This window comes from Mauremys mutica, chromosome 17 (genome assembly GCF_020497125.1).
Source record: "Mauremys mutica isolate MM-2020 ecotype Southern chromosome 17, ASM2049712v1, whole genome shotgun sequence".
NCBI lineage: Eukaryota > Metazoa > Chordata > Testudines > Geoemydidae > Mauremys > Mauremys mutica.
In genome coordinates, this window is record NC_059088.1 from 25,029,656 (window position 1) to 25,056,896 (window position 27,241).

Genomic DNA, 27,241 nt, shown 5'->3' on the forward strand with positions numbered 1-27,241 from the left:
CTTCTCTTCGAGAACATAAAGGAGCTCGGTCTATTCAAGTCTCTCAGTGTAAGGCAGGTTTTCCAGACATTGGCTCATTCTTGCAATTCTCTGCGGCATCCTCTACAGTTTCTCACACTCCTTTCGAGTCCTGGGCACCTTCCAGCAAACACGAGTGCCGTATTTTAAACCCAGACCGTCCCTTTCTTTTGACATAGCTCCTTGTCGAGCATAGTTTGCAACTAAACACAGGAGTGCAACTTTCCTTGTTCCCGGCTGTTCTTGTGTGGTTCCTGTACCACCATTCTAATCCCCACGTTGACCACCAAAAGGGAACATAGGGTGCGTTATCCGTTATGGATCACACAGACCAATTAGTGGGGCATGAGAAATACGCCTAAATGCATTGGTGAATAGGGACGAACTTATGTGCACGCTTAATGTTAAGCAAGTGCTTTGCTGAATCGGGGACTGGGGGGAAATTTTCACAAGTGACAAGTGTCTTGTTTACAGCAGCGACTGTGGAGCCTAAAGACATATCTACCTGGCAGGATAACGCATGGCAAGGCAGCAGGCGAATCTGTAACACGCCGGCTTGCCACCCAGTAACTTCCCATGCGGACGCTGCTGAAGTCTTAGAGTGCAGCTTAGCATGTTGCATTTCTCAAGCAGGCATATGCCACGCTGTGCTCAGGGACGTTCACGGTGCGGTAGCAGCGACCGCACCGGCCGTCACTGCATGGCGAGCTGGTGCACTCTAGATTCACGCCCTGGCTGGCCGTGCAAGAACTCACTTTGTAGAGAAGCCCTGGTTAGTCTAAGTGAAAGTCACTAATAATTGTACTTTAGGTCTTTCTGTGTTTCTTTGTCCTCGCTTGGACATACGGCTCCTCCCAATTTGCAGCCACCTCTGAACTTGAATCTCTCTGCAGGTGACTTTCTTCTAGCTAATGATGAAGGGCGTGATCTACAACTGGGCCCTAACAGATCACGGCAGCATCCTCCCCACTTAAACTCCACCTCTACCTTTCTTCCACTGGATCTCAGCCATGCCAGCTTGGTTTAATGGTGACCCAAGATATTTAGGCTTCCCCTGAAATCAGTGGAAGTTAGGAGCCTAAATACAGTGAGGATCTGGGCTGTACTCCTGTCTGAAGCATTCGGGTAAGATCTATTAATTGTATATTATCCCTTTATAAACCGGGGGTAGCCCAAGATAAGCATTGAGAGCATTGAGTAATGTCACAGCCCGGTTTGCAAAGCACTCCAGAAATCCTTTAGGGCAAGCGTTACGGGATATCTGACCATGATGATGTCGCCAAAGGATACTCTGGATTCGGTGATGGCGAGAAACGGTTCCTCTTTTCCTGGTTTGTCTTCCACCCAGAATATCATGCGGCGAGGTTCTGAGCTGCATGTGCACAGCTGGGGGCGAGAGTCTTCACAATAATGCCCCGCTGGTGAACTGTGCCCTGCGGGGGCCCTGTCCGCTGGATGGGAGGGAGCCCAGAAGTGGGGTATGGAATGCCCCGGGCAGACACTAGGGACTGGGAGTTTATACTCTGGAGGCTAATGCTCTTAGCTGGGGAAGGCCTCCCCAGAAGGGAGGGCGCCCGATGGGTTTGCAGTCTCTGCGGTGGATGTTTTAAGACTAAAACGTAAAGGGGGGGGAGGGAATAATGGGATATTTCCAGTACAAAAGCTCCTTTTTGTTGACTCCGTTGTCTCCTGATCCCAGCCTCTCAAAGAGGCCTTTTCTTCCCCCTCCACCAATAGGCTGGAGCTGTCATGGGAGGGAGCCCTTGGCTGCTTTCCATGTGCTCTGCCAAGGAATGTGGCTAAAAAAAGAGAGAAAAAACACAACAGTGGAATAGTTCGGAGGGCCCCTTCTGATGCAGCGAGCGCTGAGCTCCAAGCCGATACCATGAAGCGGTAGCAACGGCTGGGGGATCCCCCTTCTACCATCGCTGGACCAGGTTTGGCATTTCGTCTGCTCTCTGGCTTTACCATTAGCTGTAGGGTGGTCACCAGCTGGCTGATTTTTTTAAAAAAAATTTTCCCTTCCCCTTTCCGTGTTAATACACTGTGCGAAGGGAGCCACCCGCCTGCTTGGGGATTGTCTGTTGGAGGACAGGGAGGTAGGACTCCTGGTTTCTGTTTCTGATTTGCTCTCTCTCTCTTCCCCCCCACCCCAAACACCATGCCTCAGTTTCCCCATCTGTGGAACGGGACCAGATCCTCCCTGGTGTAAACTGGCATAGTTACATTGTAGTCAATCTAGCTATAGTACTTATCCGGCCCCTGTTACTTAGTAGCCGAGAGCCTCACGGTCTTGAATCAATTTATCCTCACAGCGCTCTTGAGCGGTAGGGCAGTGCTACGATCCCCCTTGTACAGGCCGGCTGGACCTTTAAGGCCAGCTGGGCCCACCCGGGCCATGAGCTAGCAGCTGTCCATCAATCTCCAAAGTGACCCTAGCTGGATGTGAAGGAGACTTTAATTATAACGACTGACCCCTACGGAGCCGGCTGGACGCCTCTGGAGGGGCCCTGAAAGGAGCAGGGAGATCCCAGAGGGAAGCTGCCGGTGTCCCTAGAAAGGGGGCCCATGGGGGTAGCAGCATAGGAGAAACGCCGCAGGCAGGTTCAAGAGTGGGGGACAGGAGCTGCTCGTTCAGAGATTTGCTTGGACCTTTTGTTACCCCAGAAGGGGATTGAACTTTTCAGTGAGCTGGCTGGAGGGCCAGACCCTGGGAGAGTCAGGACACCGTTGAGGCCAAGGAAGCAGTGACCAGGGGCGCTAGAAGCAAAGTCCCCTGCACTGCTGTGTCCAGGCACAAGGGGGTGCCCGTGGCAAGGGTGTGCTGTGGCGCAGGGACTAAGTGACTTGCCCAAGGTCACACAAGGAGTCGGTGGCGGAGCTGGGAATTGAACCCAGGCATCCTCGGTCCCAGGCTAGCACCCCTATCCCTGGGTCCCCTTTGCAGCACTCCTGGCCCTGCCCCTCAGCGGGGGGTCTGACCCCGGATGATTAATGACGGCTGCTGGGGCTTTCGGGTGCTCTGAGTCAGGACTCCCAGGTTCTCTTCCTAGCTCGGCCAGTGGCACGCGGCGTCCCCTCTCCGCACCTCCGTTTCCTCAGCTGTAAAATGGAGGCACCACGGCTCCCCTCAGACCCGGGGAGGTTTTAGCGGTGTGATGGCTGCGAAGGGCTCGGCTGCTAAAGCACTATCCTGGGTGAGCACGAGGCGGTCTTATTGCCTGGCAGGGGTGAGACTTTATTCGCTGATGATTGCGAAGTGCTTTGAATATGGAAAGTCGCTGAGTGCTTAGCAGCGTCGTTGCAGAGAGGCCTCTTTATAAGGCTTCATTTCCCAACGCATTTTAAAATCGATCCCGTGGCTGCTTTCCTCCTAAATCGTCAGACAGGCAAGGCTGGGGTATGGGAGGTCGGTTAGGGTCTGCTGTCATGCAGATTCTGGGCCTCCATTTGCCCCTCTGCAATGGGGATTATGCCCCTCATTCAGGTGCCGATGGTAGGAAGGGTGGTCTGGGGGTGCAGCACTGGGTTGGGGCTCAGGGTTTTACCTGGAAGGAGGACAAGCCAGAGGCTCCATAAAGTCCGCTACGGACTTGGCTATTGATACTGATTTTCTATGGAAGGTGCCCAGAGGCTATGGTGATGGGCAGCAGTATAAGACCCTACGCCACATAGATAAGAAATCTCTGTTCAATTCCTGGCTCCTCGTGTGACCTCAGGCAAGTCAGTTGGCCAAGATCCTTGAAGGTATTCAGGTTTACCTATTAGGTTCTGGGCCTTAGTCTTTCTCTTCCTCAGTTTCCCCCATCTGTAAAATGGGACTTATACCGCTTTTTATGAGAATAAACTGATGAAGAATATGAGGCGCTCTGTTAGTTCCCTCAGCAGCGGGAGTCATAATTACCAACGTAGTCAGAGTATCACCCTTCTCACAAGCATCTTACTCCTCCGCATCGCAGGGTTTGTCTGATGCTTGCCACAACTTGCCTTTCCGCCTACGAAATCTTCCAGCCAAGAGCCCTGGAGCTGTTTTCGAACACTAGTGAATCATGCCGCGCCGCCACCTGGGAGCCGGGGCTCGGTACCTGTTTAACAAAAGGGCGATCTAAGGGGAAGGACTTTCCCCAAACTCCGTCATCAGTTGAGCGGGAGCTCTCTTCACTCCCAGCCCCAGTGCTCTACCCACTGGCCCCCGCTGCTGTCTCGTTTGGGTGGTTCTCTGGCCCTCATTGCCACAGCATGTGTGTGTGTCATCGTCATCGAAGGGTCTTTTCCCCGGCAGCCCACCCCCAGGTAGGGAAGGAGGTGAGCTGGGAGGCTGTTCTGAGTATGTGGAGTGGGAGGGGCCCAATCAAAGACGAAGAGGGAGCTGGATGGGCCCCCGCCCAAAGGAACTGGGTTCAAAGATTCCTTTCACTTTTCTCCCTTCTGGCCAGGCACCTGAGCAGGGCCAGTCTGACCCTAGGAAAGATGAGGTTTCCGATTGGATGACTCTAAACTTGGAACGTGAAAACTCTCCTTGGCTGGGACGCCTACAGGAAACTTGGCAACGGTTATGCCTTGGTGGGCTGATCACTTTCGCCTTGTTCTCCCCTGTCTGACTCCATCTGTTGTCGCTTTGTCTTTCTGATTAGATCGGAAGGTCTTTGGGTCTTTTTTTGGTCTGTGTTTGTACAGCCCCTAGCACCATGAGGTCCTGACTAGGGCTCTTAGGCGCTAGGCTGACAAAAATAATAATCAAAGAAAATCTTCAAGATGTTAAATCTTTCAAATCTGGCTCTGCCCTCCCTCTCCTCCTCCCCGCAAATGGTCTGATGAGTCTCGGTTGGCTAATGCTGTTCAGAGTGACATACAGCAATGCCCAGGAGTGAACTCGATGGATGGGGAGAGGCTAGAGATGCAGCAGCAATAGATACAGGCTGGCACGCTCGGAGTCGGGGACAAGCAGATCTGCTTGTCATCTTGGACAAAGCACTGAATGCTGAGCAAACAGCAAGGGGCTGATCCAGAGTCAGATCTTTCTGAACCCCGTTGCAGTTGGTGGGTGTCTCGATTTGAAGCCCCAGCTAACTTTCACCTTGGCTTCCGCTGCTCCCTCCTGACCCTTTGGGAGTCACGTGATGCAGATGGCTGGCATTCAATGGAAGCCTTGTGTGAAACTGACAAAGGAGGATTGATTTCTAGCAAAGGGGTGGGGAGGGGGAGTTGATTTTTGCTGCTGTTCTTTTGGCAGGATAGGGCCGTGCTCCCGCTGGGGGAGTCGAGGAAACTCGAGCCAAACAAGGCAACGTTGATTTCTAACATCTGTCGATTTTGGAGGCTCGTTGAGCTCCCTTTATCGTCACGGGTCTGGCGGATGGCGAAATCTGATGCAAAATTATGCTAGGTCTTTCCAGAGGCCATTTGTGATCTGTGATGACCTGGAGCACCCAGCTGAGCTCAGGGCTCCATCGTGTCAGGCGCTGCACAGACAACACGGAGCGAGACCGTCCTTGCCCCAAAAGGTCTGCAGCCTAAACGGACCGGGCTGGCAAAAGACGGCATGATGCTAATCCTCTCTGCGTGACGGGTTTCTTGTTTGGTACTTTGATTGTACAACCGTTGAGGCAGGGGCTGGCTGTGTTCTGGTCCGTGAGTAGGGCTGCTAAGTGCTACAGCAATGCCAATGAGAATCACCCCCGTTTTATGGACGTGGATGAAGCACAGAGGGGCTAAGCTCCAGATGTTGGTTTTTTAAAGGTATTTAAGCATCGTTCTGCTCACGCTGCACGGCCTAACTGGGTGAGGAGCTGAAGTCTCATTGAAAGTGAATGGGACTTAGGCACCTAAAACTTCAGTCCCTCACTCAGACCTTGCAACATGAACAGAGCAACGCCTCCGTGACCTGTCCTAGGCTGTGCAGTGAGTCCACGAGAGAGCTGGGAATAGAGCCCCCGGAGCCTTGCTCCCAGTCTGCTGCTCTAACCACTAGGAAACGCTGCTTCCCAGAGTCAATGAGCCCTGGCTCCCAGCCCTTTGCTCTGACCATTGGACCACACTGCCAAAACTGAGAGCAGGGGTTGGGGTTCAAGTCTCAACCCCAGCTCCCTTCTTTGTTCAAACACCTGCCATCAATATGAGTAACTGGAGAAAAGGAGAAGAGATGCAGATGTTCCCTGCTAGTCCTGGTTCCTTTACCAGATGTGGCATGGTCCATCTAGTGCAGCGTCTCTCACAGGCGGCCACCAGCAGATTTTTTTGCAGTCGTGACAGCCTCCAACGCCTGGGCAGAGATTGGGGTTGCCAGCAGGGATCGGCATCCTGCACCACGCAGCCTCCTCAAGGGCTTTCGGCAGCACCTCTGGGGACACATGGGGCCTGTGTGTGTAGCGCCAGAGATGGCTCTTGTCAGTGGAGGCAGCTGTAGTGTTTGGTCCCCTGGGAAGCTCACCTGCTCCAGCCCGGCTGGGGCACGGAAAGCCTGGGACGCAAGCTCCGGACCTACCTTCCCCGGGTCGGGCTCTCGCTGAAGGGACAGAGACACGGGTTTGTCAGAGCGGCCACCAGCAAGAGTTGGTGGCCACACTCTGAGGCCACCAAAAATGTTGTGGTGAGAATCCCTGGAAGTGGCCAGGGCATTAAAAAAAGAGCTTAAAATCATGAAGCGAGAGCACCAAGGAAACCAGCTGGCAAATTAAACAAACCCCAAATCTGTGATTTTTTTTCATTAAATCTCGTGACATTGCTAAGCCAATCCAATGCTGCGAAATGCAAGCAATCACAGCTTCCGGGCAGCTAGAATCTTTCCTGCTTGTGAGATCTTTCGGACTCTTCGGGGCAGGGGATGCTGCTGCTGCTGCTGTGTTTGGAGAGTACCTGGGACGTGCTGAGCCCTAGTCCACAATTCCAGATGCAAGCTGACTGTATATTCCCTCTGTGTTGCTGTGCAAGGATAATTGTTTTGCTTTCTCTCCCCTTTTATTTGCAATGTCTTTCCAGGACACCAATGTTCGACTTTCTAGCAAGGGGCTAGAGAAGAGCGAAGCCACATAGGAGAGTTAGAAGCTCTGAGGGCTTCATTGCTGCTCTCCTGAAGGCTAAGCCACCTGCACCTTTAATATTTATTCCCCCTGCCCTCCTCTGACCTAAAATGCTGACGATAAAGTTGCCTCAGATATTCAGGGTTCACCAAGTACCTCGTGTGAGTATTGCCCCACTTCACCCCGATCACGTGTCTTGATCTGTGCAATTCCAATCAGTCTCTTAGCAGGAACTAGATTCAAACAGGCAACCTTCCACACAGAACAAGTCCTAGCTTTGTCTCCTTTGTTGACCAGGCAACCGCATTCCCCCTCCCCGAGCGCTCTACCGCATATGGAGCCATCTAGTGGCTCAATAATATATTGTAATATAGGGTTCAATTGCAACACGGAGCTTTGGGAGGCTCCATGTAATTGGTGCATACAATATGGAGTGTATCGATATATCAAGCTATCTGTTGACTTAGGAGCGGGGAAATCAAGTGAGTGGGGATGTGGTGCAGGGACCAGGGTTAGTTCTGGTTTCATTTAGCATCTTTATAGGTGGTACGGGGAAGGCATGTTAAATGAAATTCACACGCTACCAAAGGGAGCCAAGTTGCAAATACCGCGGAGGACACGCACGTGCCGTACTAACGGGATCAGCTATGGGAGCAGTAGACAAAACAAGATTCACCTGGAGAAAGTTGCAATTGATCTATCTAGGATGGAAAACAATTCAGCACACACAGGCCTTGTTTGCCTCTCCCCTGCCAGGGTGTAAATAGCGAGGAGGGACCCCCATGGCGTTAGAGCAGAGGTACATGAGGAGTTATGCCACTGAAGTCAACACAGTCCTGTTGGGATAGACCTGGGAGAATGAGGTGCACGAGGTCAATGAAAGAGACAAACCTGGGAGGCAACCGGTGGCAAAGGCTTTAAAAAGCCCATGTGAACTTCCTGAGGCTTATATATATAAGGCTGTTCTGTGATGTGGTGGTACCAGGGACCGATTTATTGTTCTCTTTGTACAGCGCCTAGCGCCATGGGGGTCCTGGTTCATGCCTAGGGCTCTGGGGTGCTACCGTGATACAAATAATAAAATCTCTTTAGGGGAGGACAGTCGTTACCCCCCCATCCCTATTCAGCAGGACCACCCCCGCTTCTAAAACACCTGCACGCACACTTAGTAAATTGCTGATTTGAATGGAGTGGTGTTTTGCCGTCTTTCTCCTATTAGTCTGCTCGTTCAGATTTTTGTGTCCTCAGTATTCAGGATCTTATCCCCAGTGGGCATAAGTCTGTCCAGATCCATTGGAGCCAATGGGGCCAGATCCCACATAGCTGGTGTAAATGGGTGTCGCTCCATTGGCATCACTGGGCCAGATCTCCAGCTGGTGTCAGCGTAGACCCTGATTTACACCAGTCGAGGATCTGGCCCACTGGTCTTTGGGATGAGGTCAGCGCTCCCCCAGCATAACATGCAGTGAGTGAAATGACTCTGAGTGGTGAGGACAGGCTGGGTGGGTGGCGGGTCAGGTCCCCTGCCCCCGGCTGAACTTTCTGAACAGTGAGCATAAGTCAGGCTCTGTTCCCGGAATCCCAGCCCTGCCTCTCCCACGCGGCGGTGATTCCAGGACAGATTGTTGCATCAAGGGTGGCCCTGCTTCTCTCCTCCAAAGGGATCTCCGTGCAGCTCCCGGCACAGAAGCCCACGTGGAAAATCCCCCAATGAAAGAGAGGGGCCCTGAATCTGCTCCTGGTCCAGACACAAACCCCCCATGCTGGGGGGAGGGGAGAATAGGACTCCGCCCTGGGGAGTGGGAGACCTGGGTTCTCTTCCCAGCTCTGCCACTGACCCACTGGGCGACCTTAGGCAAGTCACTGCTCCACTCTGTGCCTCAGTTTCCCCATCTGTACAATGGGGGGTTGATACTGACCTCCTGTGGAAAGCATTTGGGGATACTGTATAGGGATGTCCCAAAGTGGATTTCACTCACTTAGGGATGAAATAACACCTCGTTGTGGTTCCCTCTGACCCGACGTGGCTTTTCTCCCTGGGCAGATCTTCTGGGAGGATGGCATCATATCCGGCTACCGCCATCCAAAGAGCTCTGCCTTGGACTGCATCCTGAGCTCCTTCCAAATGACCAACGAGACTGTCAATATCTGGACCCACTTCCTCCCGACCTGGTAAGTGACTGGTTGGGCTGCACCACATGAAGCGCGACTCCTCAGCCGTGGGGCGATGCCCGTCCTGCTGGGGAGCGTGGCTTCCTGGGGGCACGGGACTCATTCAATGGAGATACTTGTGAAAGCAAGGTGGGGGGGGAGAATCTTTCAGCTAAACACGGAAAATGCCGATAGGTCGAAACTCGTCATCAGGGGCGGCTCTAGGTATTTTGCTGCCCCAAGCACGGCAGGCAGGCTGCCCTCCGCGGCTTGCCTGCTGGAGGTACCTGGTCCCGCGGATTTGGCAGCTTGTCTGTGGGAGGTCCGCCGAAGCCGCGGGACCAGCAGACCCTCCGCAGGCAAGCCGCTGAAGGCAACCTGCCTGCCGCCCTCGCGGCGACCGGCAGAGCGCCCCCCGCGGCTTGCCGCCCCAGGCACAGGCTTGGCGTGCTGGTGCCTGGAGCCGCCCCTGCTCGTCGTGGGGGAAAAGGGCGGTTTCAGTGGGATGTTTTGTTTCAGCCTCTTCCAAATGAAAAATTGGGGGGTTTCCGGATCAAAGTGACTCTTTGTTTAGAGCTGTAAAGCCACTAAAATAAGAAAACCGCCGCCCATCAAAATAACACGCGTGAAAAACATCAAAATCATTGACCGGACCAAATCTTTTTGAAACTTTTTTTTTAAAATTTTCGTCCCATTTCCGAATGGGAATTTCTTTGCTTTCTTGAACTTTCATGGGGGCGGGAAACCTGTTTTGCCACCCAGCTCTTCACTGCTCCCTGCCCTTCGCTGCGGTGGCCCGGGCCTTGGTGGAGGGGTGCCAGTCTCCTGCCCAAAGCTTGCACATTATTACAGAGGAGACAGGACTGAAAGGGTCCTCCTGGGTCAGAGAGTCCAGTCCAGGCTGTGGCAGGCAGCCCCCTCAGGTCATCCCCTTAAGAAACTGCTCGAGCTCCATCTTCAAACCAGTTGATTGTTTGCCCCAACTCCTCCTGTGGTGCCGACTGCTCTTTGCCCAATAGTCAATATGAAGAAACAACAGCTGGGTCCCCAAGCAGCTGTTAGCTCTCCAAGGAACCCGTCCCAGCAATGGGAGCAGGGTGGTCTAGTGGCCAGACCAGGGGACTGGGAGTCATTAGTCTGGGGTTCCAGTCTTTGGCCTCTGAGGGTGAAAGAAACCCCCCTGGCTGGCCCGTGCCAGCCGACTCGCGCTCCTGGGGCTTGCTCTACACCAGTCGTTCCCAAAGTGGGGTTCGTGAGCCCTTGGGGGTTCGCAAAATGTATCAGGGCTCTCAGAAAAAAATTCTGTGAGGGCCGACAGAGCCGTCCCTAGGGTGACCAGACAGCAAGTGTGAAAAATCGGGATGGGGGGTAATAGGAGCCTATATAAGAAAAAGACCCAAAAATCGTGACTGTCCCTATAAAATTGGGACATCTGGTCACCCCAACCCCTGTGGGGGCCGGCAGCCCGATCCCTGTGACCACGACTTCCTGGCAGAACAAGTTTAAGCTTTGTTGTAGTCGTGCGTTGTTTGCCTGGACTGCTCACGACCCGAATGCTTGTGGGAGAAACTCTTTATTTGGGTTGGCTTCCTGCTGTTTCCTGTCTGGTTCTCTGTGATGAAACGTGCAGGAGGCTTAATCGAAGTGATATGAGCTGTTAAAGTTTAGGAACCAGGGGTCTACGAAGGGCTGTTTCGTTGCGGTGCTCGGGCTGTAGCCTGGGCTCTGGGATCTCCTCACCCTACAGGGTCCTGGCTTTCTGCCTGAGCCTGGAAACGAACATTGCAATCAAACAGTCCCACCCCGCGAGTCTCAGTCGGCTGGCACGGGCCAGCTGGGTGTTTAGGTGCCGTGTAGACATCCCTTGAAGGAGCGGTGTCTAGTGAGTAGAGCAGGCGTCAGGACTCCTGGGTTCCATTCCCAGCTCTCCAAAGGAACAAGGGCCTAGTGACTAGAATGGGGGGCTGGGAATCAGGGAATGGTCTCTAGAGCAGGGGGTACGGGGAACCAGGAATCCTGAGTTCTGTTCTGTTCTCTTCATCTCTGCCTCAGTTTCACCACGTGGGAACTGAAATGACAATGCTGCGGAGCTTGATCTAGAAACTCCAGAGGTCTGGTTCCCGGCTCCCTAAGCTCAGGGGGTGTGGGAAGTTGGCCCAGACCTCATTAAGGTCTGGGGGGGGGGCTATCGTCCCTGTGATGCACCATCCCCATTTGTGCCCGTTGATCTCTCAGGTATTTCGTGTGGCGGTTCTTGGTGCTCTCCTCCTCCCTGGATTTCTGCAGAGACGCCTACAACTGGCCTTTCCTCGTCTACATGCTGCTGGTCTGCCTGTACCCCTTCACCTCCAGCTGTGCCCACACCTTCAGCACCATGTCCACCCACGCCCGCCACATCTGCTACTTCTTTGACTACGGAGCCCTCAGCCTCTACAGCCTGGGTAAGTCCAGAGCTGCCATGTGGCAGCGAGTTAAAGACGAGGCCAGAGGGTCTCTGGGCCTGTATCTAGGGAGGGGCTCGAGCCACAGAATTCAGCTCTGGAAGCCGGATGCCCTCGCCAGTTGGATCCACGGTCCTGGGTCAGGTGCAGCTCTGTTTAACAGCCCGGCCTTTGGGAGTGCGCTTCTCCTTCTGGGTCAGCCAGGCAGCTCCCCAGGCTACGCCCTCGGCTGCTGCAAATCAGCACTAGGGCGACCAGACAGCAAATGTGAAAAATTGGGACGGGGGCGGGGGGTGATAGGAGCCTATATCAGAAAAAGACCCAAAATCAGGACTGTCCCTAGAAAATCGGGACATCTGGTCACCCTAATCAGCACAGCCCCATTGACTTCAAGTGACACCAATTTACACCCATGGGAGATCTGCCCCTGATTAGGAAATCTCACCACGGTGAGAAATCCAGACTCTCCTCTCCACGGTTGAGAGCTCTGAAATGCAGGCCCAGCCGGCTCCTCTCCCAGCCCCCTTCACGCTCAAACGCAGCCCCCTGGGCTCTGGAATCTGCTCCCCAGGGCGATCGGCCGGAGCCAGTCTGACTTCTCAGGGTGGTACAGCCCTAAAGCCTCTCTCGTTTCCCCCTGAACAACTGATCGATTTCAGTTTGGGGAGTGAGTTCTCGCTGGACTAGGTTTTGCCAACAGCCTGAAGTCTAAAGCAGGGTAAATAACAGATTTATTTATTCACTGGCCATTCTGGAAGAAAAATTTAAATTAAAAATGGAATCAGAAAATCCAAAGCATTCCATTTTGGGCTGAATGAAGCATTTAATTCAATGGAGCATTTTGTTCTGTTTTTTGAGCATGTTTTTTTTATGTGTTTTAAAAAAAAGCAACCACCTAAAAATGGAAGTAAAATTTTGAAATAAGCAAATTGAAATGTTTCGTTTCAGAAAATGTTAAAACGGAACTGTTGATTGTTCGTTGGCATCTTGTTCCTACCGAAACAATGCGACACGACTGGCATTTTTGGTGTCACTGAATCCACTTGTTGTTGTTGTTGCCAAAAAAAAAGATGTTTCAGTTGAAAATCTCCGCCCAGCTGTATTAAGCTCCCAAAGGTGGTTTCGTAAAGTTTGCTGGTTTCCCTGCTGCTAAACGACTAGCCCAGGGGTGGCCAACCTGAGCCTGAGAAGGAGCCAGAATTTACCAATGTACATTGCCAAAGAGCCACAGTCATACATCAGCAGCCCCCCATCAGCTCCCAGCACCTCCCACCCACTGGCACCCCCACCGATCAGCACCTCCCAGTCACCTGTTCATGGCGTGCAGGAGGCTGGGGGGAGGGAGGGGGAGGAGCGAGGGCATGGCAGGCTCAGGGGAAGGGGTGGAGTGGGGGCAGGGCCTGGGGCAGAGCCAGGGGTTGAGCAGTGAGCCCCCCCCCCGGCACACTGGAAAGTTGGCGCCTGTAGCTCCAGCCCCAGAGTCGGAGCCTAGACAAGGAGCCGCGTATTAACTTCCGAAGAGCCGCAGGTGGCTCCGGAGCCGCGGGTTGGCCACCCCTGGACTAGCAGAACTGTGAGTTGGAGTCGTTACCAATGCCATCCCATAATGTAGTGTGTTTGTGTTATAGGCTGTGCTTTCACATATGGAGCCTATGCGATGCCAGACCGTTGGGTTAACAGCACTTTGCACCATTACTTTGTACCAATGGCTGCTTTTAACTCATTTATCTGCACCAGTCTGTCTTGTTACTCCCGGTATGTAAGGATCTATGCAGTACCAAGAACGTATTATGCAAAATATCAGGGCGTATCCATTTGTCTGCTCTGCAAAGCCTCCTTGCATCTGTTTCTTTATGCATAATACACTAATACCCCAGCCAGTCAGCAGATCTGTCCTATTAGTTTGTGAGGCAAATTATTCCACCCCTAACACCCATACAACCCTTGTTGATTTCAGCCGGGGCTGCATTGAGTGGACTCGCGCATAGTTTCACAAGTTGTTTTGAATGCAGTGCTGCGTTGGCCTGTGGAACTCCTTGCCACAAGATGCGACTGAAGCCAAGAGAACCATCTATGGTTACATGACATAGGATAAAAACAGTGGACATGGGGTTTCAGTCTTTCAGGTCATAAGCCAACCTCTAGCTGACACGGGTCTGGGAAACATCCCCTGTGGTGGGCAGGTTAGTCCGTAATTATCCTTGCACCTGTCTGAAATCTCTGGTTCTGTCCACTGACAGACAGGGTGGGCGAAGTAATGTATTTGATTGGACCAACTTCTGTTGGCGAGAGAGACTCTTTCAAGCTTGTGCACAGCTCTTCGTCAGGTCATCCACTCTGAGACTGGACGCTGGTTCTCCTGCCCTGGCTGCTTTCACTCGGGTTGCTTCAGGCAGAGGGTAAAATCCTAGCCTATTGTATCATCTGTTCTGTTGGAAGCAGGTGCCTTCATTTCAAACGCTGATCAAACAAATCCCTCTGTAGAGTCATAACCATTCAGTCCTTAAAGGGAGCCAGTACCCAGGTAGCAGGAGAATTGGCATCTAGTGGCGAGAGCAGCGGATAAGGTGTCTGACCTGGACTCCTGGGTTCTATTCCCTACTGAGCTACTGTCTCACTGCCGGACCTTGTGATCACCTCCATTCCCTATACCTCAGCCTCTCCCATCCCCCAGTCATGGGTCTGTCCTCACTGCATGCTAAGCCTTGCCTCTGACTCAGGTTTGAGCCCTAGTCCCCTCTTCCATCCACACACACAGCTCAATGTGACTCGGCTCAGCAAGGACTCAGGTCCTCAGACCCTGCTCTGGGGGTGGATCAGAGAGAGTCCCGCTGACTCGGGGCCAAGCCCTGTCATTTTTGCAGTCTGGATGCAGCTCAAACTGCAGACCCGAGTCAGAAGGTCGGCGTAGTGCAGTGTGGACACGTTAGCATGGCTGAGAGATCTTGGTCCAGCAATTGTAAACCTGGGTTTCCACTTTATGCTTTATGCAGCTGGAGGGAAGTGTTGTTAATTACTGTAGGGCTAAGATCTCCTGCTTTCCCAGGTTGCTCCCACCTCCAGCTCTCTTCTTAATCGTCCCTTGCTGCTGATCTGCTCTTGAAATTGACGAGAGCAGCTGCTGCTCCCTCCAGGTCATTGGGCCTCAGTCCCGAAGCTGGGAAATGAAGCCTTTTTAATTTCAAGGGGAGGTTCTAGTCTGAAATGTGACTTTGTAGGAATGGTCCTGTGTAGAGCTGGGGGGGTCTTGCCTCTCAGTTACTCCAGATCAAATCTTTTTATTCACTGGTGAAAACAAGGTTGTTCTGGCTGTTGCTTCTCCTTTTCATACATTGTCACTAATAATAAAAATCTTTCAGGCCCATGTTGTGCCATCAGGAACCCGTATGCAGTCCTATTGTCTTCCCTGGGTTTATACAGCTGATTGGAACTAGCAGGCAAATCTGCTGCAAGAGGAATAAAATCCAGCTGGCTCTGCGGTTAATGGTGCTGTACAGGGCTATAGGAGGAGTACAAAGCAGCATAGGCTTATTTTTGCCATTGAAGACGGCAGAGACAACGCTGCCTGCCCACAGATCTGCTGAGACAGGAGTTTTGACATTCTAACTTTCTAAAATAGAATGGCAATTTCTTTCTTTCTTTCTTTTTTTTTTACAAGCATATTTTCCACCATAACTTGAAACAGAAATGACCAGGAATGGTGTCCAAGTGCCGTTATGCAAGAATGCAGCCGGACTTGGCAACTATTGTCACTTACTGTCACCACATTCTCGGTGCAGACTTAACTTGTAATCAAACTACACACGCTTCCGGGAGGGGGAGGGGGAAAGGAAATCAAGCATCATTCCGGATTTGGTTGGGATCATACTAATTACAATGAGTGGGATGCTGTCACCTTGTCTTTGACTCCCTTCATTCGTTTTTTGTTTTTGTTTTAAAACACACAAAAGCCATCAAATTTTTACAAAACCTTAAGAGTGATGATAAATGTTCCCCTTTATATCTCCAACCAAATTCCCTGGTTGCCTTCAAGTGCATGAGATCATCTTGAAAGGGAAATTGACTAGAAACAAAAATTCCCCTGCCTGGCTTGCAAATGCATCTTGGTGTGAAATTCACTAGGAAGAAAAAACATTAAACTGACCAGTCTGTGCATTTTCCAAGCTGAGTGAATTGCAAACAGTAAATTAACATTTCAGTCTAACATGAATTCCATCCTGCTCTCTGCTCTTAATCACTCAGGCTTGGATTTTCAAAGGTGAGAAGTTAGATGCTCAATTGGAGGGAGTTTGGTATCTGAGGCCAGTAGGGACCCTGATCAGAATAGCCATTGCAGAATAAACTATTAGGCAGTAGCCGTTCCAGGATAATCTGGTGTCCACACAGTAATATGGACTAAAAGACACTTTTGTTACAGAATAATTAATGCACTTCCAAAGCAGAGTAATTACTCCAGAATAAAATCACCTTTACACTGGAATCGAGTGCCCACACTGGAGCGGTTACAGAATAGCTTATTCTGCAGTTGTCAATGGCTATGTAGACAAGACCTTCGTCTCCTTTGAAAAATCAATCCCGGCTTCAGTGTGCGAAGGTTCATTTGTAGTAATCGACTTGTGAGCATTGCTGTAATAATCCGCGCTAATAAACCAAGGCACTGGTAAAAGGGGGAAGATTTGGTTTGGTTTCAGCATCCATTCCAGAACTGAATTTAGTGAGGCTCATGGGCAGCCCTTAGTGACTGCGCGGCTCTTAATCCAGATCTCTCCCTGTGTGATTCCCAGTTTCCCGGAATTGGAGTGTCCCCGGCTGAGCAAGGTTTTACGGACAACGGCCTTCGTGTATCCCTTTGTCTATGACAATATCCCGCTGTTTTATAGGGTAAGTCCATTTCAGGAGCCATTTGGGGTGGGACTCCCCTGCCCTAGGCTCTGCAGGGACATGATACAGCCCTTGATGCAAAGAACTTAGCCCAGTACATTACTGTACACCAGCAGCGCCTAGAGACCTCAGCTAAGATTGGGTCCCATTGCAGTGGGTGCTGCAAAGCCACTACCCCATAGAGCTGAGACTCTAAATAGACAAAGGGTGGAAGAAAGGAAGCGTTTTTCTCCCCATTTTACAGATGGGCAAATGGAGGTACAGAGAGATGATGGCCAATTTTTTTCCAAAAGGGACTAGATTTGCTTTGTTTGCTCTTTGGGGGCAGGGTGTCTCTTTGTTCTGCATCCTAGTCCAGAACTGGGGCCTCGAGGTGCTACCCTCATAGCCGTGACTTCTGGCTGTGCACCATGAGACACCTGGAAGAGTCCTGACTTCCTAAGAGCGGGGGCTCAGCACTGTTTGCAGATCAGTCCCTTTGAGGTGTCTTGAGTTGGGGGCGGGGGGGGGGCAGATTGCTGTGGCAAATGTTGTCCCTGTCCCCACTGGGAGGCTGCGGGGGAGAGAGCCGGCGAGGCGTGGGACTCAGGAGAGTGGTTGGAACCCAGGAGAAGGCATTTCCAGGAAGACATTAGCAGTTGTTAAAAAGGGAGTCTCTCTTTAATGCCTCCTGCAGGGTTCTGGCCAGCGATGCAAACAATAACGGCTTCCCTGGCTTGTTTCCCTCAGCGATGCAGGATGTGACTCAACCTCAGCAGAAAGGAGCCGCTCAGGCTTTTTGTTTGCTCCCGGCGCTAGCAGGCCGGGGCTGTGTTGCAGAGGGCGCGGGCTGGGCGGGCGGAATACAACAGCAAGGGGAAGCGGCTCTTGGTGCTGCGGGATACAGGGGTGGGGAATTGAGACCTTCCTGCTCCTGGATCTGCTGCCATAATCCGCACCTGGGTCTGGTCTATGCCTAAAACTTAGGTCGACCTAGTTATGTCACTCGGGGGGGTGCGGAAAAATCACCCCACCCCCAGTTAAGCCTGGTATAGACACTGCTAGGCTGCTGGAAGAATTCTGCCGTCGGTAGCTACTGCCACTCAAGGGGGTGGATTTACTACAGTGAAAGGGGGAAAAACCCTTCCGTGGCTGTCGCGAATGTCTACGCTATAGGGGCACAGCTGTAGCGCTTGTAGGGGAGACGGAGCTAATGTGGGGCTCTATCCCTTCCGTGGGGCTGGACCACCGAGGTGATGGGCCGGCTACAGCACTGGCTAGCGGAGCTGGGTCTCCGAGCTCAGCTGGCAGAGGCTTGTGCTTTTCAATCCCTAGGTCCCAGGTTTGACCCTTGCTGCTGATCCCAGAACCGTTGGGTTAGAAGGGAGCACGAGGCGGGTCTAGTCCAAGACGCAGGATTTGTTGTGTCTGAATGTCTGATGACCCACCCTGGGGTGCTGCATTTCCCAGGCTGACCCACGCTGGCTTCTGGAGGGCCAGGCAGCTGCCGGAATGGGACCTAAAGAGTTAGGCCCTGCTTTGGGAAAATGCCCAGTGCCGTAAGGTAGGCTGGGTGGAGACAGAGCCTTGAGGTTTGCAGTCAGGATTGCTGGGTTCTATTCCCAGCCCTGCTACTAAACCTGCTGGCTGATTGTCCCCCTCTGTGTGCCTCAGTTTCCCCTCCCTGTCTCGACTAATTACACTGCAAACTCTTTCTGTGGGTACGTACCGTGCCTGGCCCCGATCGCTGCTGGGGCCTCTAGGCAGCTCCAAGCTATAAATGACACGTAATGATACAAAGGAAGGTGAACATTACTAATTCATCCTCACTGCTTCTCGCTGAGGTTTCCTGTCCTGCTTTGGGGAAACTGAGGCGGGGGAGGGAAGTGACTTGCTCAACGGCATCAGCAGGAGAGCTGAGCATAGAACCCAGGAGTCCTGTCTCCTATAGGCCCATGTTCTAATCACTAGATCACGTGGCTAGAGCCAGGAATAGAACCCAGGAGTCCTGACCCCCAAGGTAACCACTAGAGCACACTCCCACTGCCAGGTTAGAACCCCGGGGTCCTCACTTGTCTTCCCTACAACTACTTCTCCTCTCTCCCACCCCATCCCTGGTTTCCCTGCAGCTTCTGTTCTGCTTCGGGGACGGCTGCACCTGGAACGATGCCACCGCGGGTTACTTCTACCACCTCTTCTTTGCCCTGCTCACCGGCTTCCTCTTCGCCTCCCACCTGCCGGAACGCCTGGCGCCCGGGCGCTTCGACTATATTGGTAAGGGGGGGAACCCGGCTCCTGTACCCCAGCCCGCTCTGCAGGAGCCACGTCCGTGTGTCTCGACGCCCTGTCGTGAGGCCGGTCGACCAGAGCCAGCAGGGCGCGTCGCGCTGTGATGGCTTCACCCCTCCTGCGGCCTCGGCTCCTCCCGTTCTGCCCCTGGTTGCTCGCTGGGGAGTCCAGGAGGCCTGTGACCTGCCCCAGCTACCCCAGTCGCCTGGATGCCGCAGACCCAGCCATGCTCAGGAGCCCAGCACCGGCCCCTCCTGCCCCAATGTCTAGATCTGGAGTGACTCGGTCCACCAGCTTCCCCATCACTTAGCGACCTGTGGGGTGAATCCCTGGGAGCTGGGGTGTGGGGGCAGGCCAGGTGCAGAAAGGCCCTTTCGAAAGCAAAAGCAGGGAGGGATGTTTTCTTGGCATCTCTCTCTTCCCCCCCTGCCCAGGTCCAAGCCCCCCACAGGCCCCTTTCTAACCTTTCAACCCCGCCATCAGCTCAGCCCCTTTCTGCACCCCCCCCTCCCACCAGGCAGGTCCCTTCCTCCACCCCACCTGCCCCAGTGAGTGTTACCCACCACAGCCGGGAGTGACGACCTCTCCCCCACGCGTCTCTCTCGGCAGGGCACAGCCACCAGCTGTTCCACATCTGTGCAGTGGTGGGCACCCACTTCCAGCTGGAGGCCGTCCTGTCGGACGTGCGCTCGCGGCAGGCCTGGCTGAGCACCCGGGCCCCGGCGCCCGCCTTCTCCGCCACCTTCGGCACCGTCAGCCTGGCCCTGCTGGGGAACCTGCTCATCATCGGGGGCTTCACCGTGGCTCTGCTGCGCTGGCCGGGCGGCTCCTCCATCCTGCAGAGCACCGTGCCCGAGGCGGGCCGCCCCAAGGAGCAGTGATGCCCGCCCGCCCCCAGAGACAGCGGGTGAGGGCGGCTTGGGGTCTGGGCTCAGAGGGGGCTGAAGGGAGACGGGACCCTAAAGTTTGTGTCTCTCAGTGCCTGGCGGGATCCACCTCTCGTACCTCAGGACGGCTCCGTGTGGGAAGGGCCGTCCCGGGCCTTTGTCACAAGGTTCCCAGACGAACGCTCCCTGAAGTGGGGGTGCTCGAACCCTCCAGCCCTAGATCCAGCTCTCACCAATAGCCCATACTCCCCTAGAGCTGGGAGAAGAACCCCGACTCCTGATCCCCTGCTCTGACCCCCTGTGACCGCAGCTGTCCTCCCGTGAGGCCGCGGACGTGGGCCGCCCGTGTGTCACCAGTGAGAGGAGGCCTCCAGAGACGCTTGTGGCCGTTTGGCTTTGGGAAGTGGGCGTGATCCAGGGTTTTCCGCTGTCCCTTTATCCCCTCAGCCGAACCCCCGGGCTGATGCTGTCCCCTTCTAGCCCCTGGATGGCTTGAAATCCAAACTGGAATGGGGCAGCTCAACTCCATTACTGGCCAGAGACAAGATGAGAGGCACATTAGCAGGACTCCTGGGTTCTATTCCTACCTCTGGGGAGTTCTATTGCCAGTTCTGTAGGGGAGTCTGGTCCTAGTGGATAGAACAGAGGACTGGCAGCCAGGACTCCTGGGTCAGTTCCCAACCCTTGCCCTGACTCGGTGTGTGACCCTGGACAAGTCACTCCCTCCTCTGCGCCTCAGTTTCCCCATCTGTAAACAGGCTAATACTGCTTGTCCGCCCTGCCCAAAGCCCTTGGAGATGCTCGAATGAGAGGCCAAGCAGGGGCCCACGTAGCCGGCTAGAAACCCCCATGCACAGGACCCTGGTGTTTGCGTAAGCTCCCACCAGTCGCTGGGCCGGGACAGGCACAGGTACAACCACAAGGTGCAGCTAATCATCCTCTTTCCTGGGGCAACTGGGGATGTGAATTTCGTAGGCCGGCCTTCGCCCTGGGCCTGTGTTTTGGGCTCCCCTGAGTTCATCTAACGAGCTGCTGGCCTCTGTCACTAACCACCCACCAGTAGCTCCGCCCGCTAACCGCAGAGCCACATCGGCTCTCTGCCGGCCCCGCCAGCCAGCTAATGTCTCACCTGCGCTGTCCTGCCTCCCCCAGGGGAGGAGCTGGATGCCAACGTGCCAGCTGGTGCCCTGGGGCACCAGCCACCAGAACCAGGCACGAGAGCCTCTGCAGCTTGAGCTGAACAGCCCAGCTCCGTAGCCGGGGGCCGTATCTGTGGATCGGGTGTGGAGAGGGCCGCGTGGGCCAGGGCTTGGCGGGTCTATGGACAGAGGTGAATCCTGTCCTCCGCTCGCACGTTCCTTTTTTACCAACCGATGGCAGGAGAAGCCTGGTGGGTGCCTCCCACCTCAGGTGACCCAGGGCTCTTCTGCGCTGTCAGGGATGTGTCCCTGGGGGTGGGGTGGGGGGTTCATCACATGATGTAGATTCATCTTGAATTCCTGGAGAGTCCAGGGCAATCCTGGAGGGCTGGCAGCCCTAGTCCGGAGGGGCTGACGGGAAAACCAGTCTCGGGCAGAGGGAATGTGACGAAGATTTGTCTTTTACAACAGGGCTAGTTTTGGGGGGGGAGCAGGCTGGATTCAAATCTAGATTGTTAAGCCTGGCTGAGAGAGTGTGTGTTGTGGTTTCCAGTGTGTGTGTGTGTGTGTGTGTGTGTGGTTTACTGCATATTTTTGTGGGGTTGTGTGTGTGTGAGAGAGAGTTATAGTGTGTGTGTGGTTTATGGTGTATTTTTGTGGGGTGGTGTATTGTATGGGGGGTTACGGTATATTTGTGTGTGTGTGCGTGGTTTCTGGTGTATTTTTGTGTGTGTGGTTTACAGTGTATTTTTGTGGGGTGGTGTGTGTGTGGGTTATGGTATATTTTTGTGTGTCTGGTTGTGTGGTTTACAGTGTATTTTTGTGGTGTGGTGTGTGTGTGGGTTATGGTGTATTTTTGTGTGTCTGGTTGTGTGGTTTACGGTGTATTTTTGTGGGGTGGTGTATTGTATGGGGGGTTACGGTATATTTGTGTGTGTGTGCGTGGTTTCTGGTGTATTTTTGTGTGTGTGGTTTACAGTGTATTTTTGTGGGGTGGTGTGTGTGTGGGTTATGGTGTATTTTTGTGTGTCTGGTTGTGTGGTTTACGGTGTATTTTTGTGGGGTGGTGTATTGTATGGGGGGTTACGGTATATTTGTGTGTGCGCGCGTAGTTTCCGGTGTATTTTTGTGTGTGTGGGTTATGGTGTATTTTTGTGTGTCTGGTTGTGTGGGTTACGGTGTATTTTTTGTGGGGTGCTTACGACGTATTTGTATGTGGGGGGTTTATGGTGTATTTTTGTGGGGTGGGGTGTGTGTGTGTGTGCGCGCGCACAGTTTATGGCGTATTTTTGTGTGTGTCTGGTTGTATTGTTTATGGTGTATTTTTGTGGGATGTGTGTGTGGTTTATGGTGTATTTTTAAATTTCCTTCCAGCTCTGAGTATAAAATCTCTCTCTCGACTCCCGCTCAGTGACCCGTCCAAGGAGAAGTCCATTGTCCCCTCACAGGTGATGCCGGTAGAGGGTTCGCGCTGCGGCACGTTTCTCATTTCCGCTCTCCTGTCGCATTGACTCTTCGCTGAGCTTTACGCCTTGGCCAAAATCTGCCTCCAGATCCCTCCCTGAGGGTGTCTGTCTATGCGGCAAGCTGGACTCTGTGATTGTGCAGCCCGGGTGGACAGAGGTTAGCTGGAGCCGAGCTAGCGCGAGTCTGTCTACCCTGCACTGCGACTCACACCTCCGCCTACAACGCCGACATCCCCGCCTGGCCCTGGAGGGGCTAACAGTGCTCAGAATCCGGCCCCGGGGAAATCAGTGCACTCTGAGAGGTCAGCTTTGTAGCGAGAGTGCTGCATGACGCCAACCCTGCCAAGCTGGAGATCCCCACATGCCTAGGGCCCAGCAGCGGGGGTACTTGTCCCGGAGAGTCCTCAACCGCCATCAGTCCGGAGGGACGTAGCTGAGATGGGTTACGGTGTGTTTTTATAGGGCCTTCGCAACAAGGCCAAATCATCCGGAGAGGTAAAGGGGGGAGACGTTGAGGTTTTGAGTTGGTAAAAAGCGACTGACCCAGCCTGGGCTCAGGGTGACGGTAATTCCTGGGCTGTGCCGAGCTGACAGGGTGCTAGGAATCGGCCCTAGGCTGGTAGAAAGGTGGCGTAGCCAGGCCAGCGAGAGGAGTAGTTTGAAGTGGTTCCCAGTAGGTGCTGAGGAGGTGCTAGTCGAGGCAGCGAATGCAATAGCCAAACTTGAGGCCTGATTATTTTCCACACCTCTCCCGGCCCTCGCGTGGGCGTGAGACGCTCCCGCAGCAGAACGGTGGCGGTTTTTCACTAGCGCAAGGGACGGGAGAGGGAGGGGGAGGGGCGCAACGTAGACTCAAAGCTTAAGATGCTTTAACACCCTTGCATGGTGCTTATGGCCTTCTGTTTGCAGGCGCTAATATCAGAGGCTCATTAAAAAGGCAGGTGGGAAGACCTCGTTAAGCGAAGAGAACAAACCCCCGAGGGCTTGGCTTCTTTGGGGACTCTCCCGGACTCTGTTCCCCCCTTTGAGGAGGCACCCGTTGGTGTTCCCCGCACCCCCATTCTCAGCACTAGATTAGGGTCCTGTGCCGAAATCACTGGAGGTTCAGCTGCTCGAATGGGTCTGAATTTGATTCGTTGCCTCCCTCCGTGCTGCCTCTAAAGGGCCCAGCAACTGATCTTGGCTCTCCAGCAAGCGGGGGTGGGATCCTGGCCACCTGGGAAACCAGTGGGGAAACTCCCATTGACTTCAGCCGAGCCAGCGCTGCACAGACCATGTGTCAGTCTCTCTGCTGTAGGGATCCTGCACCCTGGAATCAATGAGCGCCTTGCCTGTGCGGGAGGTGTGCGCACACACCGGCCTGTCTAGCCTGGAACTCCCAGCGGCAGGGCGGCGCCAGGCCCCCAGCAGGTCGGAGCAGGGTATTTGCGGATGGCAGCTATTGGACCTCATCTTTCTCCACCCACCGACCGAAGGCTCAATTTCCCAACAAACGAAAGCTTCTCCACGGGGCTTCTCGCGGGCATTGGGTTCTTTGGGATCCAGGCTGCTCCCAGCAGCCGGGCCGGATCAGCCGAAGTGGCTTAGCCATGACGCCCGGTCCAGAAGACGGATGCAGACACCCTGGGTCTCAGCAGAGTGTCTGTACTGCCGTGTTCCTTCCCCTCCTTGGCTTGGCTGGTGGTTGCCTTTTTTCACACTAGTAATTTTTGCGAGGCTCCCCTGCTGTTACTGACCCGTGGCCACAGCCTAGTCTTGTAGCCCAGTCCTCGTACCTGTATCAGATTCGCCCCTTGCTGCATCTAGGCCTGTATTCTCCTGGGAGCGAGGGGTGACTGTCTGTTTCAATGACAGGCAGCGTGTCGTCCCCCCACCCCTGCAATCCAGGCTATGTTTGGCGAGGCCTTGGCGCCTTCTGTCCTAGATCGGGCTCCGTTTACCCAGAGGCTGGACTCAGTCCTCAGCTGGCGTTAACTAGCATTGCTCCATTGACAGCAGCGGAGTTCTGCTGCCGAACACCAGCTGAGAATGGGGCATTATCTTCTGCTGTAACAATTCACCTTTGCCTCTTAAAGATCCCGGGTCCCCGTCTGGTTATCCTGTGTTCCTCGGGAGCACCTGGAATACAGGCACATGTCTGCACAAAGCCAGTGTAGCAGGGGGTAGATTTACAGCATTGTGTGCTGCAAGGGGCTGCCTGCAGTTCTGCTACGCTCCTGCTATTCACCCATGTGTAGACTGGCTCCCAAGACACGCACGTGCTTGTCAGATTAGCTTTTTCCCCCCTTCTCTCTCTGTAGCTAGAATCCTGCCAGCGGCAGCAACAGACACAACGATCTGCACCGTGAGCTCTGCCACGCCTCAGTTATTTCTCACAGAAGAGGCCTGCAGGTCGGCACCAGAGCAGCCTTCACGGTGTAGAATCGGTCGGACCAGCTGGCTGTCCCCTCACCGCCTGAATTCAGGGAAGTGGTTATCTGGGGGTTAGATCTGGAATACTGTCGGCGTGGGTGGGTCTGTCCGTCCGTCTGGCAGGAGGTTGTCGTTCCAGCTCCAGGTGAGACTGAGATCTGGGGGTCAGAGCAGGCGATCTGGGGAGGGGTCAGGCCGTGCGTTGATATGTGAAGCTCACAGTCCCAGGTGTAGTTATGCCTCTGTGTAGACGCCCCAATCCTGTGAATCTCTGAAGCCCCCGTCGCTAAGGATTATTCATCCCGATCGGGGCTGGAGGGACGTTTTTCTGTGGAGTAGAACGAACGGCTCCTCTCTCAGGCCGCTCTGTGCTCGCCAGGATCTCGCCGGAGGTTCTGCTTTTAAACTCAAGACTGGAGAATCGCTTGGCAGTGTGGCCAAGGGGATAAAGCTGTGGATGAGGAATCAGGGCTGGGTATTAGACATCCCAGAGCTGTCGTCTTCTCCGTCCTCCTGCATTTTGTGGGGTTGAGTCTGTGTTTCCTAAAGCAACTTCTTTGCTATTTTCTAGCGTGCTGAAAGTGAGAACTCACTAGATCCCAGTGAGTTCTGTATTTTTCTCCCTATTTATTGTAGGTAGCGATGGTGGGGGTGTTAGTCCTGGCCTATTGATTTGGGGAAGGAAGCCCCGAATCGAAACCCGTCTTTGGAAGGGAAAGATTTGAGCCAGCGTCTAGGAAATACCTACTCCCATTGACTTAACTTATATTTATACTCCGTGTGCTTCCTGGGCATAACGTATGCAACTAACCCTGAACGAAAAGCCTGGACCAGAGGACAGAAGCTGGCCGATGTGATCAGACCCAGATGTGTAAATATCAGGACCAGCTTTGACAGTGACTGCTGGGTGTAGTGTCTGGGAATGGGGTGGCGTCCCTTTAAATAGGTTGCAAGCCCTCTCATGGGCCTTCCTGGGACGCCAGCTTGTTTCTTTGTTTGCTACATGAGGTTATGTGTAAACCCCGGGAACGTACCACCACCGCAATCACTGTATCTATGCCAGGCCTACCTACGCTGCTGCTGTTGGCTTCTGAATTAGAAGGCCCACATGCTATTTAAAGGGATCCAGCCCAATTCCTCTGTGCTGTGGGACAGTCTCCCGAGGAAATCGGGTGGGGAATGTGGCGTAGGGAGCTGCCCTCCCCTGGTTCCAGGCCTGAAGGGATTGATCAGCAGCGTCTCCATTTCTATCATTCACCGAGGTTTGAGTGCACTTACTGGGCGATAAGGTTGCATGAATTTCCACCCCACTCGAGGGGACAGTTGGAAGTTGGCTGCTGCCGTCCTTTGTCAATTAGTGGGTTGAGAGCTGCTGCTGAGATGGATTATTAATATTGCCGCCGTTGGGCAGACAGCAAACCTGCCTGTCTCTGTGTCCGTCCATCCGTCCGGGACAGCCCCTTGGATCGACTGTGCTGTGTCCGCTCTAGGGGGTGCTTGGTTTTTAATGGCCTGCGTGTGTGTGGCATAAACAGCTTTAAATCGAAACTGGAATAAACTTTGGAACAAAAACTGGTTTGTTCGTGGTGTCGTTTTCCCTCGCTGAGGGGTCAGCGCTCGGGAGAGGAGCCTGGCTGCTTGCCTCAAAGAGGAAGGGCCAGTCAATTCCCTCGAATACCACAAACCTTTGCTTCTGTGCTGTGATTTGTTAACACTCCTTTCCCCAGCCAGCAGTGCCTTGAAAGCAGCGGTGACTTCTAGTACATTCCTTTCATTCCTCTCACCTAAGCTCTGGGTTTGATTCCCGGCTCTGCCAGGGAGCGCGATTCACTGATCGGAGCAGGAAGGGCTGCGAATCAGGACGCCCGAGTTCTGTGACCCCCTCTGCTGCAGGTGGCTTTCCCAGGTTTTGAAAGCTTTGCCCTACCGGACTTTCTGGCAAAGCCAGGAGGTTGAATCCATCAGGGTCTAGGGTGACCAGATGTCCTGATTTTATAGGGACAGTCCCGATTTTTGGCTCTTTTTCTTACATAGGCTCCTATTACCCCCGACCCCCGTCCCGATTTTTCACACTTGCTGTCTGGTCACCGTATCAAGATCAGTGACGTACACGGAGCTCCACCCTCGGCAGAAGCTGGGGGGCTGGAACCTAGAACCCTGCAGGGAGCTGTGGGGGGGTGGCGGGCTAGACTCACCTCTGTGCCCAAGCAAAGGTGCGGGGGAGAGTAAGGAGCAGGAGGGGACACGAGCCAGCAACTCTGTGAAGTTGAGCTTCAGCTTCTTACCTATGGACTAGCCTGCCATGGCCACTGGCTTGCTCGGGCGGTTTTCCCATTAGCCCGGCTGCTCTAGCTGGGGTCTCTGAGCCCAGAGGCAGGTCCCCGGTTCTGCTTTGCAGATCGTGCTTAGCTTCTAACGGGTTCAGGGCCGGGGTGGTCTTTTTGTTGGGTGTTCAGCCAGGGTCCGGGGCACTACCGCATATGTTCAAACGGAAAGCTAGCTAATCCCATAGCATGAGTGCCTCGCTCGAGCAGTTTCAGCACTGTGACGTAGAGCAGT

At 53.8% G+C, this 27,241-nt stretch overlaps 1 protein-coding gene across 2 annotated transcripts; it reads left to right on the top strand.

Annotated features, from left to right (window-relative positions):
• The first annotated feature begins 1,831 nt into the window (after positions 1-1,831).
• PAQR6 (progestin and adipoQ receptor family member 6) lies at positions 1,832-26,856 on the top strand. Of its 2 annotated transcripts, XM_044991857.1 has the most exons (9): positions 1,832-1,955; positions 6,997-7,198; positions 9,082-9,209; positions 11,424-11,629; positions 13,258-13,384; positions 16,414-16,510; positions 18,619-18,763; positions 19,388-19,685; positions 22,179-26,856. In XM_044991857.1, exons 2-8 carry the CDS (start codon positions 7,148-7,150, stop codon positions 19,657-19,659), a joined length of 1,026 nt encoding a protein of 341 aa, XP_044847792.1. In that variant the 5' UTR covers positions 1,832-1,955; positions 6,997-7,147; the 3' UTR covers positions 19,660-19,685; positions 22,179-26,856. The 2 variants fall into 2 exon arrangements, with proteins under 2 accessions (XP_044847792.1, XP_044847793.1); XM_044991858.1 differs by lacking the exon at positions 6,997-7,198.
• The last annotated feature ends 385 nt before the right edge of the window (positions 26,857-27,241 follow it).

Coding starts and splice junctions, on each gene's coding strand:
- PAQR6 (XM_044991857.1), top strand. CDS start 7,148: ATGCTGACGATAAAGTTGCCTCAGATATTCAGGGTTCACCAAGTACCT. Junction 16,511..18,618: donor ATATCCCGCTGTTTTATAGG/GTAAGTCCATTT, acceptor GTTTCCCTGCAG/CTTCTGTTCTGCTTCGGGGA. Junction 18,764..19,387: donor CGGGCGCTTCGACTATATTG/GTAAGGGGGGGA, acceptor CTCTCTCGGCAG/GGCACAGCCACCAGCTGTTC.